This window comes from Octodon degus, unplaced genomic scaffold (genome assembly GCF_000260255.1).
Source record: "Octodon degus isolate 3935 unplaced genomic scaffold, OctDeg1.0 scaffold00052, whole genome shotgun sequence".
NCBI lineage: Eukaryota > Metazoa > Chordata > Mammalia > Rodentia > Octodontidae > Octodon > Octodon degus.
The window spans coordinates 13,180,105-13,200,643 of NW_004524628.1; the positions used below are offsets into that span (position 1 = coordinate 13,180,105).

General features: G+C 54.3%; 1 protein-coding gene across 1 annotated transcript in view; it reads left to right on the plus strand.

Annotated features, from left to right (window-relative positions):
- Positions 1-20,539, plus strand: part of Sh3rf3 (SH3 domain containing ring finger 3) — a 174,117-nt gene that overhangs the window by 83,022 nt on the left and 70,556 nt on the right. The window contains exon 2 of the mRNA XM_023717374.1: positions 16,728-17,003. Within this exon, the coding sequence (XP_023573142.1) occupies positions 16,728-17,003 (276 nt within the window). The remainder of the gene's footprint in view (positions 1-16,727; positions 17,004-20,539) is intronic.

Consider the following 20,539-nt stretch of genomic DNA (forward strand, 5'->3'; position numbering starts at 1 on the left):
GGACTGTGGTCTGATGCGGTCATGCTTGCAGCACTGCACATAAGAGGGATGCAAACAAAAGCAAGTTGGAGCTTCCTTTGACCACTTCTTTGTTTTCAGTACTGTACGATTCCTCATTTAGTGACCGATTCATTGAATGACCTAGTTGCAGACCTGAGGAACTCTATCGTTAAACAAGTGACATCTGTATGCCGGAGGTGTCCTTGTCCTTCGGGCTTCCTTGGAAGCATCATGTGTCAGTCCCAGTGAATCCCAGCTTCCTCTGGGGACTAAAGATGTGCAGTGGGGACCTTGGTGCCCAGGCAGCTGGTGCTGTGGGTGTGGTGGGGTCCTGTCCCACACTGCCCAGGGGGATTGAATGGGGCTGAGACAGGCTTGCCCTGACAACCGCATGATCTAAACTTTGTTCATTTCTCGTCCCCTCCACCATGGAGGGCAGATGGCTAGAAAGAGACAAGCCTGACTCGGCCTATAAGCTTTTCAGTGTGGAGCCTGGCACTGCTGTCAGGCCCTAGGCTTGCTTCCTCTCTGTGGCTTTGCAGGGTGTGGGTGGACTGAGGGGGAGGGTCTCCTGCTCTGTCTCCTCTTATCATCCCTGGTGTAATTATTCACTTTATGTCCCCCTCCCCTTTTAAAATGTGCCTGAGAGAGCCAGAGTGTGGACAGGTGTGGCCTCACCCCTTTGTGCTGTGCAGGCCACGCAGGGCCTCATGCTCTTCTCCCGGGCCAGGCTGTGGCTCTGACCACCCAGCTAAAGGTCTTTATGTCCCCAGGAGGAAGGGCTGGTGGAAAGGCTGCTGTGCTGCCCTGCATTAGGATCAGGAGCCCTGAGGTCACTCGCGGCAGGGCAGATGGGCTGGTAGCAGTGTGTGGTGGGCATCCAGCAAGGCAGGGGAGCTTGCGACCCTAGGCCCCTCAGGCTGCCTCCCTGGACTAGAGCCATGCATGCACCTGTGGCGAACACGCTGTGCCTCCAGGCGGGCGGGACGGAGAGGAGCTGGAAAGCTGAGCACAGCTCTCCACTGACATTTGAATAAACCGCTTGGGCCCACCTGATGGACAGGAAACCAGGGCTGCCGCTCACCAGGCAGTCAGCCCTGTCTTGGCCTGTCAGCATCCACAGCCTCAGCCAACCCTGCAGCAAAGATAGCTTCTTTAAAACTGTCGGTATCGCACGCACACAGACTTCCTTGTTACTCCCTGAACGATGCAGTGTGTCTGCCTTTCACTGGCATTGCATTCGCTGTCAGAGACAACCCATGGAAGGCTGTGTGTGGGCTAGATGGTGGCACCTGTGGGGGTCCTGGACCCACCCTGTCACGCTTGCATCTGGGCCTTGCAGCTGTGTTTGTTCCTACTTAAGCTGACAGGCGAGCTCCTCTTCTGCATCCTTCCCTCCACTTGCAAAATCCTGTTCATTTTTCAGAACCCTCTCAGTCCTGTGGAGCTACTCCTGACCCTGCTCCTGCTCTCTGCTGTCTGTGCGCCCCTCCTCTATGCTCCCATATACAGTGGCAGCAATCTCGCATGGGAGAGGGGTCAAGTGCAGATTAGAACGTGTGAACAGCAGCTGAGACTGTCCTAAAGGGCCCAAGTGGCTGCCCAGGTGAATTGCAGCAGTGGGGTGGTCCTGGCTGGTGGATGGCTCGGGTCAGGCAGTACAACCTGGATGGACCAGGAGAGGCTGGACGTGAGTGCGTCCCTCCAAGCACCCTTGTGGCCTCTGCATCCTTGGGTTTGCAGTCTGCCTCAGAGCTCCAATTTTACACCACAGATTCACTTTTAATTAGATCATTCGCATCAGAATGCCCTTTGTTATCTTGCCACTTACCCTTGCCAATTGGCAGAGCAAATGTGGCATGCAAATTGCTTCTTCCTCATCCGGAGCATCGACCTTCATCGATGGTCCTTCATCGACCAAAGCCAACTCCAGATTAGGGCATCTGAAGTGGAAATTACTTGAATCAGGTGTATGGTTTTTGAATTTTGATTATCTGCTTGTAGTATTTTTAAAAATTAGATTAGGCTTTGTTTCCATTTAACAAAAGAAGATAAACATGCTTAGTGTTTGTTTTTTTTTAAAATAGAAGTTAGCACTGTTCTGTGAGTCGATAGCTTCCACAGGAAATAGAGGATTACACCTTGAAGGCCAGACGGGAGCTTTGTCTGCTGGAGGGTCTGGCAGAGCAGATCCGTAATGGGAAGCAATACTGGCCAGCACCAGCCTCGGCACCTGCCCAGCACCTGCGGAAGGGAGGGCTGGTGGGGCAGCACTCCAGGTACACTTTGCCCCCAGCATAGTTGTTCAGGGAGGAGACTAGTCCTGACAGCCTGGCCAACAGCCCCGGCACTCACCTGGCCCTGCTGTGGCTACAGATTCTGGGAAGAGGAGGCCAGCTGATTTTCTTCCATAGCCACCTTCTGACAGTGGCCAGTCCTGACTATCAGGCTGATGATCCAGTGAAAGCCACACTTTAAGGGGTAGATGGTGCTTTAAATCAAAAAACTACCATGACAACTAAAAGGCACAACAAGGAAGGGTAAGGGAGGGAGGAGTGAAGAGAGGGGCAGACTGCAGGTGCCCGCACACCTTGCCCTCTGCCTGTGCATACTGTGGTTCTGTCAAACTGTCAGCCCAGATCCTGCTCTGCAGACCCTGTGGAGGGGCAGGACCCCCCTGCCACAGTGTCCTTTGGGGCGGCTGTGGCGGAGAGGTGGCAGGCGCTCAGGGTGCTGAGCAGGGGTGTGCAGCGGCCCTCAGCTGGAGCTGTGCTCCACTCAGCCAGTAAAACCGTCATCTTGAGGAAGCTTGGATTTCTAAAGAAGTCTATAAATAATTTCACAAATGGGGCCTTGCTGCATAATTGTGAGCACTGATTTTGAGAGCAACTACCAGAATAAATTTGCTGAATGAATAAATCTGCATCACTGCCAGTCTTGTGTGAAAGGCTGGCCTGGGACAGAAATAGCCGCATAGAAAGGGCTCATTCACCAAGCATAAAGGCCACCACGTACGTGATTTCTAATTCACCAGGGGAGACTATCGGCTCATTCTCCTGTGTTGCAGCAGATGAGAATTCGAATGAGGACCCTTTGCCCACCGAGAAGCCCAGCTCCTGGTGTCTACAGCCTCCCCTCCTTAGGCTACAGGCAGGCAGCTTTATTGCTACCAATTAAAGTTGCACAGAAAAATCTTGCCATGTTAAGACAAAGCCAAAGAATAACTTTTCCCTGCTAGATTGAATCTAACTGGAGCAGGCTGGGAGCTGGGGTGGGAGCGTCCCCGTGGAAGGACTTTGCCAGTCCCACTGTGTCTGTACCTCACTGGAGAGGGACTTTAGGGTCACACCACGTCTGTGCCCACAGCGGAGGGACTCGCTGGTCACGCCTGTCTCTATGCCCCAAGGTGGCCTTGTTGAAGTGTTACCCCAGACCCAGGAGGGCTGGCCCTGCCTGCTCTGCCTAGCTGGGCTCCCAGCTCACACTGCAGAGACCGCGAGTCCTGGGCCTAAGAGGATGAAAGGGGAAGCACATGCTCCAGGGTGGGGGGACGGTGGGCCCATCGGATGGATCAGGCTCGTGAGGCTTCGGGGAGAAAGGGTTGGTGTCCATGGGGCTCAAGGTGGAGGGAGACGGCTAGGAGGAGGCTGCGTTGGTGCCGGCTGAGGGCACCGTGTTTTCTCCATGATGGGGAGTCATTCGTGTGAATAAAAGGCAGAACAGCAAAACAAGTGCCCGCGTGTGGACTCGGCACCCAGGAAGAGCCAAGGCTTGCGGCCTGCGGCCTGCGGCGGGTGCTGCTGTCTGGTTCCAGGACGCGCGCACACGTGTCTCCACATGCTCTGTGGAGTTGTGCCTGCCTCTCCCTGGAGGGCAGCCTGGCACCTGAGCATTCCATAATAGCTCTTTCTCACAGCAGAGACCCAGCCACGCAGGACACGCAGGTATCGTTGGTCCCTGCCGTAGGGTACCGTGACTCAAGTACAGCACACGCCATCCGTTCTGTGAGTGCCTTGTGGGGGTCTCAGCCTGCAGATTACTCTGCCCTCTCTGGGCGGGGGTCACCAGCCACGTGGTGCTGGCCACTTTGTTGCTCCCACCAGCAGGGGTACAGCATGGTTTCCTGTACTTTGCGGTGCTGTGTGGTCAGAGATTTTAACGTTTTCCCATCTGGCGGGTGTGGAGCAGCCTCCCACTAGGTGTCAGTCTGCAACTCTGTGACTATGCAGCCTGCCAAGTAACTTCTCATGTTCTTAGGGTCACTGGTCTGTGCCTCTTGCACAAGCCTGTTTGGGGGACAGTCAGCTCTGGGTTCTATATTCCAGTTCACCACAGACTCCATCAGGAAAAGCTGTGTTAGCGCTAAAAGTGTGCAGACCTCCTTCCTGCCCTTACGCCCAGGGCCTGCGCAGTGCTTGCTCTACCTTAGGTGCTGTGCGTCTCCTGGAGTCGTGTGAGGTGTGTGTCACCAGGAGTCAGTCTGAGAGCTCCAGAATCAGTGGGGTCCTGCACCCAGCCCTGTGGACACCCAGAGGCAGCTCTGCATTTTTCTAGGTTTTCCTAGTGTTTACTGTCCTATCACTGTTTTAAGTGGAGACAGTGGCTGTTCCACCCTTTCCCAGTAAAGCAGCTTTGTGCTAATGCCTGTCGTGCAGCCGAGGAAGCCACGTCATGTACTGAGCTACATTCCCATCTCGGTTTTATTTTTATTTTGAGACAGGGTCTCACTGTGTCACTCAAACTTATGTGCTTTCTGCCTCAGCTTCCTAGAATGCTGGGATTACAGGCCCATACCTCCACAACCAGCACTCAGCTCTCTTTTAAAACCTTTTTTTATTTTTTATGTATTTAGTACAGGGTCTACAGGGTCTTACTACATAGATTGGACTTGTAGCAGTCCTCATTTTTTTCAGCCTCCCAAACCCTGGGATTACAAGAGCGCGCCACCACGCCCAGTTCATACACCATCTCAGTGCGCCCCCAGGGGCTGGGGCTCACACAGCATGCTGGGGGTCACACCCGGTCCCTGAGCTCTTCACAGGTGCTTCGGTCTGCTGAGCCCGCCGGCTGGCCAGCCCCCTTGAGCACCTGGCCTTTCCTGCTGAGCTGCAGTGGCTGTGTCAGAAGTCGAGTGTGCGTGTCTGCTTCCGTTCAGCTCCATAGTCTCTTGGTCTGGCATTGCTCCAACCACATTTCTGTAATTACTGCCATGTATTTAAAATCTTGACATCTATTAGGGCAAGGACTTTTCTCCTTATATGCACTTTGAATTTATCTGTCAAGTACTTTAAGATTGTGTTGACTTTGACACTGGAAATGCATTTATACTGTATGCTAAGCTGAGTGACAAATCAGTTTTTGAACCTTCCTACCCAAGAATGTAATATTTCTTTCATTTTATTTAGATTGCCTTTAAGGTCTTTTGGTAAAATTGCATAGTATTCTCCACAAAGGAGCACACATTCTTGTTAAATGTATTTCTAGTCACATGTACAACGACATAGATATGTGCAGTCCTATGCTAGCTGCTCGTCACTGGGATACAGAAGTGCTGGTTTTGTGCTTGCCACACCCAGGGCTCTGTCTGCATGATTGGCTCTGCAGAGTCCTTGCTTCTGTCTGGCTTCCCTGTGTGTCCAGGACCCCCACGTCGGAGGTCCCTCCACTGCTGCTGTCCTGAGAATGTTCATCAGCAAACCCAGGCTGTGTGTTACGCGACCTCACTCTCCAGTATGCACTGCCAACAGGTGATGAATACCGTCATCCACAGCACTGTGGTGTCTGTGGAAACAAGCAGCATTCCCTAACGGAGACGTCGAGCAGATTCACTGAGGGCCTCCACGGTCTCTTTGTGACTGCTTTGACCCTGGCGTGGCCTACATCCCACCTGTGGCCAAGCTCTGGTCCTTCCTGAGGACCCCGCGCCCTTGTGTTCCCCGCCCACTGAAGTCTGGTCCTTTGTCCTGCGGCATTCCTGCATCCTTGTGGTAGGGATCTCCCCCACTCAGCTGCTTTCTGGAAACAACACTGTTCATAATGCTTGCTTTTCCAGCAGTGCTCTGCAGGTGGGCTGTGCATTTTGAAGACTGTCATTGTGTCTTCAATCTCTTATTCCGTTGGTCCAACTGAGAGTGTTTTCATGAAGCCAGGGTCACAGAGCTGATGGACAGTACTACAGTTGTTGATAATGTCCCGTTTTATACTCTTGATTGTTACCAGACTTAGAATCTGGCACCTTAGTCCTCCTTGTTCCCAAAGCTATGCAGATATAACCAAGGCCCACAGCCAATTTGGTGGCAGTGAGGTGAGGGCCCCAGGGTGGCTCCACCTAGCAGAAGGACATCTGCAGTTGCAACAACCCTGTGCTCAGACTTTGTTCTGCTTAGCTGGTCAGGGATAGGGAGCTGATGCTGGGGCAGTGTGTGCTACACCCCTCCTCCCACGTCCCAGCCACTGCTGCTTCTTGGGTTCGGTTGTGTTTTGGTAGAGCCCGCGGTCTTTCTTGCGAGCCTAGAGTCTCCTTCAAGCTTCTTCCAGAAGTACTCCTGTCCTCTTCTGCACACAGCCCCATGGGGCACGGGGATGGGGAGCCGAAGGTGACATAAACAAGCTGGGCAGAGTATTCTTGCACTTACTGTGGGCTCAGCCTTCACCTGTGACCCATGTTGAGCTCACCTTGAGCTGATTTTACAATGTTTGTTGCAAAATAAGAAAAGAGGAGTGATGGGAACGTGGGTGGTTCTGGAAGCTTCTAATCCAGAATTATCCAGTGGATCCAGGTGGGTCGAGTTTACTAGCATTGAGAAGGGGACACTCTAAAAAGACAGCACTATTAGTTCCTAGTTAAAAGTGCTTAATTAAGCTGAGCATGGGGGTACACGCTTATAATTCCTCACTCTGGAGACTGACTGAGGCAGGCACATCACAAGTCTACCCAGCCTGTGCAGCTGTGAAACTTACCGAGACTGTCTCAAAAACCGAAAAAAAAAATGCAAATGGCTAGGGAAGTAGCTCACTGTGAAGGTCCTGGTTCAATCCTCAACACCACACGCACACACACACACACACACACACACACACTTGAGTGACTCTAAATGGAGAAAACAGTAAAAAGTTCACAGGCAATGGGACACATAAAGTACATGCTGTGGACTCCCACTGGCGCCCGGGCCTGGGAGGGAATGTGAGGGAGAAGTTGCTTGCTCAGTCTCAGCCCTGCCAGCAAGCGCAGGGCATCAGTGGCTCTGTGCGTTTCAGAGAAGGTGTCTTTTCTTCCGGTGTGGCGCATTTCACACATGACTGCAAAACAAAGGAAAACAGCAAAACCGTCCTATGACTGCCTCTCCCCATTCACTGTCTTTCTTTTCCTCATACCTCCCCTCTTTCACTCCTTCATTACCTTGGTGAATCTCCGAGTTATCCAAGACTTCTACCACACAGCTTTACAGCCAGGCATGCTGTGTATACTATGAGTCTAAACAAACCTCCATCTTCCATCCAAACATTGAATGCGTGTGTCATCCCTCACATAGCTGTGTCTGAGTGTGTCACACACACACAGCCTGGTGTAGATGGCAGTGAACAGGTGCATGCGAGTAGAGGGAGGGAGGAGGAAGGCACAGTGGGCCAACGAGTTGATGAGGCAAGTGGCAGGAGGAATGATGGATGGGTAGATGTGGGCATGGTGGATGGGTGAACAGAGACAGGCTTGGGTAAAGATGTGTGCCCAGGGGCTCTGACAGCCCCTACAGCCCCACATGCCTGAAGACTGTGTGTTCTCTCCTGCCCCTTCGGTAGCTGGCTGCCATTTGAGGACTGTGGTTTCCATGGAGAGGGCAGCCAGCTGGGCACCTCGATGTCTGTGGCAAGCTGGGACTGTATATGTTCTGCCAGGCTGTGCCCTGTGTTGTTCAGTGGGCAGCTAAGCCCTGAAGGGAAATCTGGGCATTTGGGCCTTTGTTCTGTGGCTTGTTACCTCTGGGCCAAATCCTAAGATCTTCTCCTCAGCTTTCCAAGAGCAGGGAGAAGCTGTTGGCAAGACAACCAGAAAGTAAACTCAAGGCAGCTTCTAGTTTCTCCATGCTCCGAGCCTGGCCTGGACCTCCATCGGGACATGGAGTGTTTCTTTGATGGGCTGAGATTATGTGCTGGGGAGTCTGCATGTGGCCCCACACCCCTCTTCATCAATTAGAGGCTGCCTTGTCCACTGCCCTTAACATAAGCTCGTACATCTAGGCGTCTCCTGGCTTTCATGTCTCCCACCAAGCTCCTCCCTTCTCCTTAGGTAGGACTTCAGCTGCAGCTGCCAGAGCTCTCATCAGCTCCCAGGACGTGCTTTTCACCACCATGCTGCTAGACTTCAGAGCACCATGTACTTTAATGACTTATTCCACACAGTTCTAAATAGGATGCTCCCTAGGACAGAGGTGAAGTGTTTTGGGAGATTCCATTCATACTATGTTAGTGGGCACTAGACCCATGTACATAGGAGGGACCAACAAATCCTTAGTAAACATGAGAAGGCATCCTTTAAAGATGTGGAAAGTCTCTTCTTTAGTTTTTTGCCAATGGCATAGTGTAGTCCTGACATCCCTATGCTGGAGTTCGGAGCTGTAGTGTCCCCAAGGCCTGTGCCAGAAGCCTAAGCACTATTGGAAGGTGGTGGCACTTTTAGGAAATAGGCCTGAGGGGATGCGCTGAGGTCACTGGCTGCCCTTAGAGGACTGAGACTCAGCCCCCGTCCCTGGACTTCACTTCCTCTTCACTGCAAGGTGAGCAGTCTTCCGCAGGACAGGCTGCCTCGCCGTAGGCCCAGAGGCCACAGGCCAAGCAACCACATGCTGAGCCTGTGAAACTGTGAGCTGGAGTGGACTTTTCATCTGTTTAAACTGTCTTATGTATGTGCCTCTGAGGAGGATGCCTTTTGCCCTCCTCTGCAGACCTTCCCAACACTGGTGGCCAAGCCTGGCAGCAGCAGGTCCCCAGCTCTGTTGCTCTGCTTTAGCTAGGAGAGAAGATATGTGATTCATGCTGGGCTTTGCCGCCTTTTCTTCAGCACAGATATTGGCCAAGGGTTACAGATCAGACACCAGGGAGACCCAAGGTGTCAGATGGGGCAGCCGTGTGGCTCCAGGCCACAAGGAAAAGGACCTCTGGTTCCTATTTACAGCCACACCTGGTAGCACAGCAGGGTGTCTGCGTTTGCCACTCATACAGAGCAGATGTGTTTGTACCCTTCCACAATGTTAGACTCATTGAATGACATCAGTGCCGTCGGTCTGCTGAGTACTCTGGAGTTCAGTTGGTAGCCATGAGCTGAGCAACCACAGTTCCTTTGTTAAGTCTTGATTACTAATGTTGGTGACACTCGGTCCTCCCCCATGCTGCACACTGTGACATGCAGGTTGCAGAGTGGCTAGGAGGGTGCTCAGTAGCAGGCAGTATGAGCAGCTGTGTCACACAGGTCAGCTGAGCTGACGTGGGGACAGGGAGCTGAAGTCGTGTGGCTCTCCCAAGGGTCTCCTGAGACCGCAGGCCAAGTGCTACCTCCTGCCCATGTTGCGCGCTTCTTTTATTTATGGCCTGGGAGGAGGGTGCTTGGCAAGCTGTGCCTGGTTTTCTGTGCCTTGATGAGCTCTGTGTCCCTGTGCTCCTGATGTAATTGGATGATTCACAGGTGGTGATTTTATTAGCACAGTTTATTTATGTGTTAATGTGTGTCCTACGGTTATGCTGTGTGTCTGGAGTTCTTTTAATAAGTTTGTCTGACACACAGTGAGTATCTGTTACATACACGAGTCACCCAGTCCTTCTACTCCAGAACCTGCACTCAAATGCAGCAGACTGCTGCTCTAGAGGGGAGCGAGGCATAGCCACTCCGGACAGAGGCACCCTGCTCTGCCACCAGGTGTGGCCGTAAATAGGAACCAGAGGTCCCTCACCTGGGAAGGAAGCTACTGTGGCCTGGAGCCCCACAGCTGCCCCATCTGACCCCTTGGGTCTCCCTGGTGTCTGCAGCCTCTCCAGGTCACTGTCTGTATCTTCTTATGCCTCTTTGTCCTAGCAGCTGCTGTTCCTGGGTCTGTGTTTTCGACCAGGTATCCCTAGCCTGGAGACCACACACACATACACATGAATGTGGGCTGAGGCCCAACCACACAGGCGGGTCCTCTGCTGCCTCTGACCCAGCTGTTTCAGGGTACAGGCAATGCGCCTCCTCTCTGCCTGCACAAAGACTGCCCTGCCTCTGTCACCTGCACCACTGTGTGAGGGGGCTGCATGTTGGTGAGTGTGCTCTCACTGCCCAGGAGGAGGGGCACGTGTACCCTCCTGCTGGGGTGTTTCCTGCTGGTCTTTGTCCCAAGCCCACATAGGCACCTGCCAGACTTGTGTGACCTATGAATGTGTGTCTGCCCCCTGGACACATGACCAGGATCAGCAGCTCCTCTGAGCCTTTCTGGTGCAGTGAAAAGAATGTGGTGGTGAGACCTTAGGGGTCCAGATGGCAGCCCTGCGCAGAGAGGGGTTCTGGCCTGGGCCTGTCACTCTGTCCTAGAGCTCTTCTAGCAGCCTCGGAGAGGCCACAGAGCCCAGCCCAGGCCTGCGCCTGGGAGAGGATGAGGGGTCTCTCCCTCTGGGACTCCTCTGCCAGCAGTTGTGTGTTCAGATTCGGGGATTCACTCTACTTCTGACAACCACCATCAGTGCATCCCTGTCAACACAGTCACCCGTCTGATGTTGCTGAAATGCATGGGAAATGGAATGCGACCAGTGAGATTCGTAGGCTTCTGCATCAGACTTTTTTATTTGTTTTAAGAAACCCACTTGGTCTCTTGCTTTTAAAAATACTGCATGGGCCTAGCCTGATTGTAAACATGAACTTAAGGTTCAATTTTCAGGACAGAGGGGCTGAGGGTGGGCAGCACACAGAACTTTGGACAGGTTGAGCACAGGCACCTGCAACCAGACCTACCCCTGCAACTGTGGACCAGTCGCACCCACATTGGCCATGACCAGTGGGTCCAGTGCTACTGTGGGCAGATTGGGGAGTTAGCAATATGTGCTGCCTGGCCTGAAGAGCCTAAGGTGGCCTTGGAAAACAGAAGGTGTCTGCTGGCCTTGCATGGAAGTTAGGGACACAAGCTGTGGGTTCGGACTGCCAGGGTTTGACTATAGCTCTGTGACCCTAGGCATATGACTTGACCATTTTGTGGTTTTGTTTCTATAGCAAATGTAGACAATATCTTCAGTAAACTCATGACAATAGTGTTTACAGTAATAAGTGTTACATCACCGATACAAATAGTGCCTCCTACAGTTGCTATAAAGATCACAAGCATTAATCTTTAGAATATACTAATGATGGTTTCTGACAAGAGATACGTGTAATTTTTAAAGATGGAACAAGTGTCTAGGCTGCAGCACAGTCCAATCAGCATCATTCTCTGACAACTCACTTGAAGACTGGGTCACTGCTGGGGCACCTGCTACCAAGAGCACCGCTCTGTGGGCATCCAGGTGCTGTGTTTGGCAGGCCTTTGGCACAGTGCCAGTGTGCAGGCTCTGTGTGTGCTGGCAGAGAGATGCAGCTGGGACGGCTCTGCTCACAGAGCTCAGTGGGCTGAACGTGCCTGGGGTTGCCAGCTCCTCCTTGTGTGGTCTGCTCAGCCCGCTCCACCTGCGCTGAGAGTCACTAGTGGGCAGCAGGAGCACGGGGTAGGGCAGCACAGTGCCGGGCCAACCCAAGGAGCGTGAGGGGCCACGGTGCCGAGAGAGGAGGAGAGGCCCAGATGTGTGTTTTCCTCTACCTTGTGGATCCACGTCCTGGGGAAATAGCAGGGAATGTCCCTGATCCGCGGCCCCAGCCCAGGGCACTGGTATGCACATCCGTGTCCTCGTCAACCTGAATAACCATGGTGTGTCCCGAGAAGAGCAGCTGAGCTACATTTGTGGTGGGAACCCAAGTGCCATAGTAGACCATAGGCAGAGGCAATTGCAGGACACGAGGGGAACTGTGGAGGGTGCCTTGAAGCTGCAGGCCTGGCTGGAGGCCAGGCACCATGTGGCCTTGCACAGCACCTGTGCAGCACACCTGTGCAGTCTCTGCACAGTCGCAGTTCAGGAAGTCTTCCATGTGTAGCTCCTGTCCTCAGCAGGTGTGCCTCAGAGCCCCTCATGACCTTTGGCTTTGAGCTTATTCTTTGATTAGGGCTCTGCAGAGTTAACTCCATTCTGATTCTGAGGACTATCAAGCAATAATCTGGGAGCTGTTTTGAGCCTGTAACCCATGTTGGGCCTGGGCTCCATGGGGGTTGACAGCGGCACTCCATGTAGCAGCAGGAAGCCACATACATATGGCCTAGAAAGTTGGGGTTTGGATACTCACCAACAGAGAAGAGCCATATAATGATTTTTAAAAGACAAAGTAAGCTCCTTACAGAAGCACAGCAGAGTTGAATGTATACAAATAATTTTTAAGAAAAGTCTTAAAACATGATTAAACTTTGTTTTATAAAAAAAAAAAAAAAAGAAGAAGCACAGCAGATATGAGCATAGTCAGGCAATGTATTACCATGTCAAGGGAGGCAGAAGACAGCGCCAAAGACGAAAGGGAATCCTCTGGGGGAGGATCTGGTATGGGATGCCACACCACATTAAGTGCTTATGGATGTGTTCAGACAAAAGTGACTTGGAGCCAACAGCCCTGCAAGGCTGGAAGGGATCACGTCCAGCCGTGGCTAGAACCAAGGGTGGGCACGTTGATAGCGCACGCAAGGCTAGCTGTAAATAACATTTCTCCCCCAAGGCAGGCAGCCGGCCCTTCCTTGTAAGAAACGGCATGTAGCCAGGGTCACCTAGTGACCATGCATTTCCTTGGTTGTCATTATTTAACCCTTTTCTTGACATTCCACTGCCCGTGGGAGGTGTGGGCAGGGACAGCGAGTCCTCCGGGTCCATCAGGCCCCAGTTTCTCTTCACCATAGCCTCTATGCATGAGTGTGATCTCGTGGAGTTGCCCTGCCCAGTGTGTGCACATGCCCGTTGCGTGCCATCTCCTCTCCACAGGGTAGGACATCAAACCAGGGGGGTATCTGCGCGCCACCTTCATGTAATGAAATCAACATTCTGGTTTTAATTATTATTGTGCCTTGTGGGTGTAGCTGGTGTGCACTGTGTCATAGGCAGCTCAGGCTCTTTCCACTTTTGCCTTTTCTTTCTTTAGTGTTGGCCTTCACAGCAGAGCTGGGGGTGCCTCACTGTACTATAGGGGTGTCTGTCTATGGTCAGAAAGGCTGTGGCTCAGAGTGCCAGCTTGGCCCAGGACACGGGTGTGAGCCTCAGGATGTGGGCAGTGCAGTGAGGCTGTAGGAGTTTCTCCCTGGAGAGCTAGTGGCCTCTGGGCTGTCCACCAACTAACTGGTGGATTTCACGGGCACAGGCACTAAGGACATGAGACGGTGGTGTCTGGTGTTGCTGCTTCTGAGCAGGTCCAACAGCCTGTGGGGTCCTGCCTCCCCTAGCCTTTGGACGCTCCTGTCTGACCTCCTGCTTGCCCTCAGAGGGGCCCCGGTCTTTAAACGTTCCTGCCCCTCAGCTGTGCCCTGCCCCATGCTGGCAGTGAGGTGAGCAGGGCTGCTGCCTCCTGGCCCAGCTCCCTCTGCCCTGCCCCTTTGCTGCTCTGCCTCTGTTTTCCTTCCCTGCACCACCTCCTCCTCCTCCCAGCCTGGGGAGCCCAGCTTGTGCATGGTGGGAATCTCCATCTGTGAAGCCCACGGGCCTCAGGGCCATGTCCTTCCTGAGAGTGGACACTTGCGGTGTCTGGAAAGGACAGTGCCAGCATTGGCTGTGGTTGCCATGGTGAAGAGCCTGGACCCCAGGGTAGTGCTGGGAGCTTGTACTAACACAGCAGGCAGCACTGGTCTTACTTGGGGGTGTGGTGGGGGTGAGGGGTGGGACTGGAGGGACATAGGGTCTCTGAGAGCCTGGACATATAGAACATGGGGTGCCCTTTCTTTGGTAGTTGGTAGAGTGTGTGGTCAGAACGAGGGCTGTGGAGTAAGCTCACAGCAGGCGCTGACAGAGTGAGCTGCCTGGAGCAACACCCTCAGAGGAAAGTGGAACCCGGGTGTCTGAGAGTCGGGACACTGCAGGTGGGGCTGTGCGGTGACTGTAGTGGGTGACCTTTGGCCGGCGCTCAGATGAGGGGCCCATTTGGGTTCCCCAGGCTTGGGAATGCTCCCAGATGGAAAGACAGCGACACAGTTCTTTGTCCCCTGTTCCAGCTGTCCCAGCCAGACTGAGCAAGTGGAAGCCAGAGCGTGCACTGCGGTGTGAGTGGTGATTGCAGTGGCCTCTGTCAGCTGTCTGCAGGACGCTGGAGCGGGCACTACCGGGCCAGGTGACTCATCCTATTGAGCAGAACCTGGCCTTGCGTGCTCACAGGGGTGACCAACAGTAACGAGAGAGACCAACTGGCCATGACCTGTGGCCCTGGGTCATGCCCAGGCACCCATAGCCACAGGCGAGGGGCAGGCTGTGTACCAGCTTCACACCCTGGCAAGGCCAGGTTTTGTACCTCATGCGGCTTTCTTTCTGTCCTTTGAAACCTTGGATGGAAGCCCAGGCTTCTCCTTGTGGCTGTGGTGAAAAAAAAATGTTATATTTAACTTTTAAAAGAATGGTAAGCTACCTTGAAACAGAACAAGAAAGTCACCCTGGCTGTGTGTGGCGGTGCATACCTACTAGCCGGTTACTCAGGAGGGCAAGGCAGGAGAGTCACGATTTCAAGGGCAGCCTGAACAACCTAGTAGGACCACAAACACAAAAATCCCAAAAACCAGCAAGAAAAGAAGGAAAGGAGGGAGGATGGAGGAAAGAAGGAAGGAGGAAGGAGAAAAGGAAGGAGAGAAGAAAGAAAGGAAGGAGGGAAGGAAGAAGGGAAGGAGGGAAGAAAGGAGGGAGGGAAGGAAGGAGGGAAGGAGGGAGGGAAGGAAAGAGGAAGGGAGGGAGGGAGGGAAGGAGAGAGGGAGGGAGGGAAGGAAGGAAGGAAAGAAGGAGGGAAGGAAGGAAAGAAGGAGGGAAGGAAGGAAGGAAAGAAGGAGGGAGGGAAGGAAGGAAGGAAGGAAGGAGGAAGGAGGGAAGGAAGAAGGGAGGAAGGAAGGAAGGAAGGAAGGAAGGAAGGAAGGAAGGAAGATGGAAGAAGGCAGGCAGGCAGGAAGGGCTACCCTGCCATTTTGAGACTCTGCTAACAGTCTCAGGGTCCCCCCAGCCTGCCTGCACCCTGGCTCATGATCCATGCTGCTGGCTGCCCTGTGTTGGGGTGGTGCAGCTTTCCTGACCTCTACTCCTGAGGCTTCAGCAGGCCCACTTCCTGGAGTGACAGCTGAAGACATCATATACATCGTAGTCACTGTCTGTGAGTCCCTGGTCCCTGACTGGTCAGTCCTGTGTGGCACCTGTACCTTGGTGACCTACAGCAGTGGCATCCTGGTGGCTTACAGTGGTAGCATCCCAGTGACTTGTGGTGACCGAGCTTGAACTCTTGCCCCTCTTTGTCCCTCTGTGCTTCTCTCAGAAAACTGCTATGGTAGCTTGTGCTCCTTGCACAGGCTAGACATGCTGGTTTTCCTCTCCACCCTCTGCCTGCCCTGTGGCAGCTGGCAGTGGTTGCTCCACCTGCCTGCTGGTCTCCTGCCACTGATGTCCACCTGCTGTACTAGGTTGCCGTGGGTAGGGTGCCTGCTAGGTGGCGGCCTCTGTGTTCTGCTGCTCATGGTTTGAGTGCTGCAGGGCTTGCGGTACAGGCAGCCTGGTGCCGAAGTGTGGCTTCAGGAGGGGACTTGAGGGTGTCACAGCACAGTGCTCCTCTGCACGAGCAGGGCTGCTGGCAAACCCCACCCCTGGGCTGGTGCTGCGAGCTGTAAGGAGAAGGCAGAGCCCATCTGGCCCAGGATCTGCAGCACGGGCCCAGCGAGAAGAGCTTGTGGGTGGCTGCAGCAGGAGTCTGAGCCAAAGGAGTGTCTCGGGCAGAAGGCAGTTAGGTTCACGGAATCTCAGGGCGACTGAGGATTGTGACCAAAGTAGGTGGCTCCATGTGGGCTGTGGTAGGTAGACCACTCACCCCTGATGGACTGGCAGGAGAGGCCCCGACCAAGAGGACAGGACTAAGCCCTCACAGTCATGCGACTGGACTAGGCAGCTGTACGTAACAGGGAGCGTGTATCATGGCTGGTGGAGGGCTGTGACAGGGACAAGGCTCCCTGGCCTTGGCCTGGTGCATGGGTGTGGCTGCTTGGGCCTGTAGAGTCGGGGGCAGGTACCTTGTGATCCACGTGGTGCGGTTCAGACCTGGAGCTCTGTCTCCTGAGTGAAGCCATCAGGTGAAACAAAATTCTGTCGGATGATAACTCCCGAGAATCTTGGGGCTTGTGGAGAGCACCTCTGGTAAGCTGCAGTCAGTGGGAGTCGATCTAGCACAGAGCAGTGGGTGGGTGAGCACTCACATCTGTGGGCCCCCGAGTGTGGGCAGATCACTTGTGGACTGGGTTCCATGAAGTGAGGGAAGGCAGCTCTCACTCAGTGGGGACCCAGCTGTCCAGCGGGGGCTGGGAGCACTGAGGTCCTGGAGAGGCTGCCTGCTCTGCGGAACACAAAGGCCCCCCTGGAAGCCCAGGCCACCCAGCTGGAGCTCACCATCCCAGTGACGCTGTGCTGTCTTCTGCTTCCAGAGCCTGCCTCAACTCCCGTATGGCAAGGCTCTCTACAGCTACGAGGGGAAGGAGCCTGGGGACCTCAAGTTCAACAAGGGGGACGTCATCATCCTGCGGCGCCGGGTGGATGACCACTGGTTCCACGGAGAGCTGCACGGCACCCGGGGCTTCCTCCCAGCTAGCTACGTCCAGTGCCTCCGACCCTTACCACAGGCCCCGCCCCAGGGTACTGCACTGTACGATTTTGAGATGAAGGACCAGGACCAGGACCAGGACTGCCTGACTTTCACCAAGGTAGGGTCCATCAGCCTTTCTGTTCACCACAGCTGTGCCCAGAGTGGTGACCCAGCCTCCCTACCCCTGGGAAGGCACTGACACCTGCTGTCCATGGAGTTTGCTGAAGGATGTGGGATGAAAAGGCTGGCACATGGCCCTGACGCAGTGGGCTTGGAGTTCAAGGTCTTGGGTGCCAAATGGGCCTGGCCAGTAGGTCCTTTAGCCAGCCCAGTTTTCAGCATGGAAATGGGTGATGGGTGGGACCTCCCAAGGCTGTGGGCTCATGGAGACCCTGCCCAGACCACAGTCAGCCACAGGTGTAATGGCTCCAGGGCAGTGAGTCACAGCCCAGCCCAGCCCAGCTGCCAGGTGGAAACATGCCCTCCCCAACCCCCATGGAGCCTTCCAGGAAAGCCGGAGTCAGAGCTGGTCTGGCCTCAGGCCCCTGGGCCCCCTGTGGTGAACAGCCCTCCAAGGTCCTTCTGAGCCGGAGGCTGGCTCTCTACACACACCCTCTTTCCTCCTCCTTCTCCTCCTGCCCCTCCTCTTGTTCCCTGCTGCTTTCTGTCCCCTGCCTCCTGCCCCCAGCAGTTGTGAGTCACGAGCTACGATTTTGCCTCATCTCTGCTGTGTGGCCGGGTCTAGCCTCTGCCCCAGCACCAAGAGTTCCAAGCCTGCAGGAGTATAGTGCACACCGTGTTTGAGTGAAACCAGTAGGATGGACACTGGCTGTTATTTATGTCTTGTTCTGTTGTTCTGCTTGACAGTGAACAATGTATGTTTCATTCAGGGAACCAAATATCCTTCCTTCCTCTCATCAGGGTGTCCAAATGCTAATTCTTGTTGTCACCTTGCTGTGCTGCTTGTCTGGAGCCAGTTATTGGGGTCCCTCTCCTCCCTCAGCCTGGGGCCAGGATGGCTGCTTCCGGGGACCTGGCCTGCTTCCCTCCCTCTAGAGGCCCAGGAGCTGCTGTGCTCTGTGCTGCCCCATGTGATTTCATGGGGTCTGGTGGGGCCTTGAGAAGGGGACAGATCCTAGAATGCCTGCAGGCCTGGCCAGCTCCAGCAATGGCTGACATAGGCCCTTGCTGTCCCAGGCTCAGGCTTCTCACTGGACCCTTAGGGGGAGGCTGGGCAGAGACCTTACTAGGAACAGGGCAGAGCCAAGAACTTCCTGGCAACGCACACCACAAACAGGATCCTCTGGTGTTAGAGGCTGCAGGAAGGTAATAAATTGATCACATGTTTGTAGGTGGGACTGGGCCTCAGCGCCTAAAGCAAACAAGCTACCTCAGTCCTGAGAAAAACATCCTGTCTGGGTCAGCCCAGCTATTATTAGCTAGGCAACCTTGTGTCCAGTGTTGCTAACTTTGCAGAAGTATAAATAAAGGATCGTGTTGTTGTGCATTGCATGAGTCTTGCCCATCAGGCAGACCAGCGACCACCTAGCCCAGCTTTTGTCTTCTTGTCTATCTTTCTCATTCCTGCCGCATGTCTTGCTGGGTAGAACCGTTCACAGTAAGGCAGTGGCCGCCCCAACCTTCCCTGTTTCTGGTCTTCCTTGAGGGGTGCTACTGGGGAGCAGTTCAGGCCACAGAGCGGCATGTGATATGAAGGAGAGAACACCCCTCCAGTGCGATCCTTCCCTGATTCTTTCCCAAGGCAGAGAAGCCCCAGCTGCTGGCCTCACTGCAGCCTCCATTGCTACTGGCGTTTGTGCCTACCTCTGGTCCCTAAACGGATCCCTAAACTCTGGTGGGAATGTTGGTCAGCCATCCTCACACTGACCAAATCCTAGTCAAATCACCCTCAAGAAGTGGAAGTTCCGGTCCTATCCTCTTGGGTGCCACTTGGATTCAGAGCGTTCAGTCCAGGACTGGCCCCAGGTAGGAACATGACTGAAAAGTATGATGGAGGAAGCTGTTCATCTCAGGGCAGCAGGGAGCAGGAGAGAGCGCCAGAGAGGAGGGGCCAGGTGCAGTCCCCAAGGCCACACCCCATGGCCCAGTGCCTCAAGTAGGCCCTGCATCCTGTGTCTGCTCCTTCCGGTAAGACAGCCATCTTATCGCTGTATTAATAGATTGATCAGCCACAAGGTCAGAGCCTTGTGACCCAGTCCTTTCCCAAAAGAAACGAGGTCTCCAGCACATACCAGTCCCACCACAGCCTGCTGCTCAAGGGGGGACTCCCCAACCCAGGCCAGGACTAGAAGGCACAGGGATGTCTACCCATGTGGGATGCAGCTCCATGCTAAAGATGGGGCTCGCCAAGCCTGGCATCTGGAGACACAGGCAACTCCTTGGCAGGAGTTCATGGGCACTGAGCTATGCAGGGCACCCTGGGAAGGACATGGGGTTCATAGAGCTGAGTATTCAAGTTGGGTCTCAGGAACAGCAGCTGATCAGCCCTTGGACAGGCAGAATGGATCAGCCCTCAGGCAGGGCAAGTCTGGGGCTCAGCTGGCCCAGCCTCAGGGTGTCTGTGAGGTAGACTTGGTGTGTAGGGTCCTGGGATGTGACCCGGAGTGCAGACCTAGACCTAGGCGCCAGCTGGCCCTGAGAGGTCAGGCTCTCTGGTCGCAGTGTCTGCAAGGGTCCCAGGGTACGTGCGTGTGTGTGTGTGTGTGTGTGTGTGTGTGTGTGTCCTGTTACAGTGTGTCTTTCTCCAAGACTTGCTCTGCTTGAGTCCTGAGGGCTTCCAAGGAGAAAGGAGCCCCTGAGTGTGAAGTGGTACTCTGGTCCCCGAGCCCCATGCCACCTTTCCCTCCATGATGGTCCTTGCCTCCTGCAGAGTGAGGCATGGGCAGGGATGCCAGACTTCCTCTGTGTGGCTCTCTCCTGTCTGCACAACAGGTGTGGAGGACACAGTTTCTGCTCACTGTTTCTGGAGGACTCTCCAGGGGCTTCCTCCACCCCTGCCCAGTGGAGGCGCAGCTTGTGGGCAATACGTGGATCATGCTGAGACACAGGGCTGCATCCTTATATCTGCTGTGCTTCACCCACCCAGGACGTGGGTGCCACTGGGCCTCCTGTGGGAGCCCGTGCAGCATTGGGCACACAGTGCCAGCGTTCCCTTTGTGCTGAGATGGAGTGTGTAAGAGGGCATGGAGCAGGCAGAGACAGTGGGTTTTTACTTTAACGTTAGCTTTTAAACAGTTCTGTTAAAGCTGCGTTAAAGTCATCCTGAAACCAATCTTTGCTTTAAAGAAGAGAATGACTCCCTTTTGTAAGGCAGGAGAACACACACTTTATGACTTTTCTGTAGCCACCCCCAGATATGAAGCTGCATATGAGTGGTAGGAAAGGATATGCATCCGCTGCCAGCAGGCCTGCGGTGCCTCTGGGACTCACTGGTGCCCTCTATCCACGGACTGCCTTGCATCTGTCCACAGGTGCCCTGCGTCTGTCCGCGGGGTGTCCTGCATCTGTCCACGGGGTGTCCTGCGTCTGTCCCTGGGTGCCCTGCGTCTGTCCACGGGGTGTCCTGCGTCTGTCCACGGGGTGTCCTGCGTCTGTCCGCGGGGTGTCCTGCGTCTGTCCGCGGGGTGCCCTGCG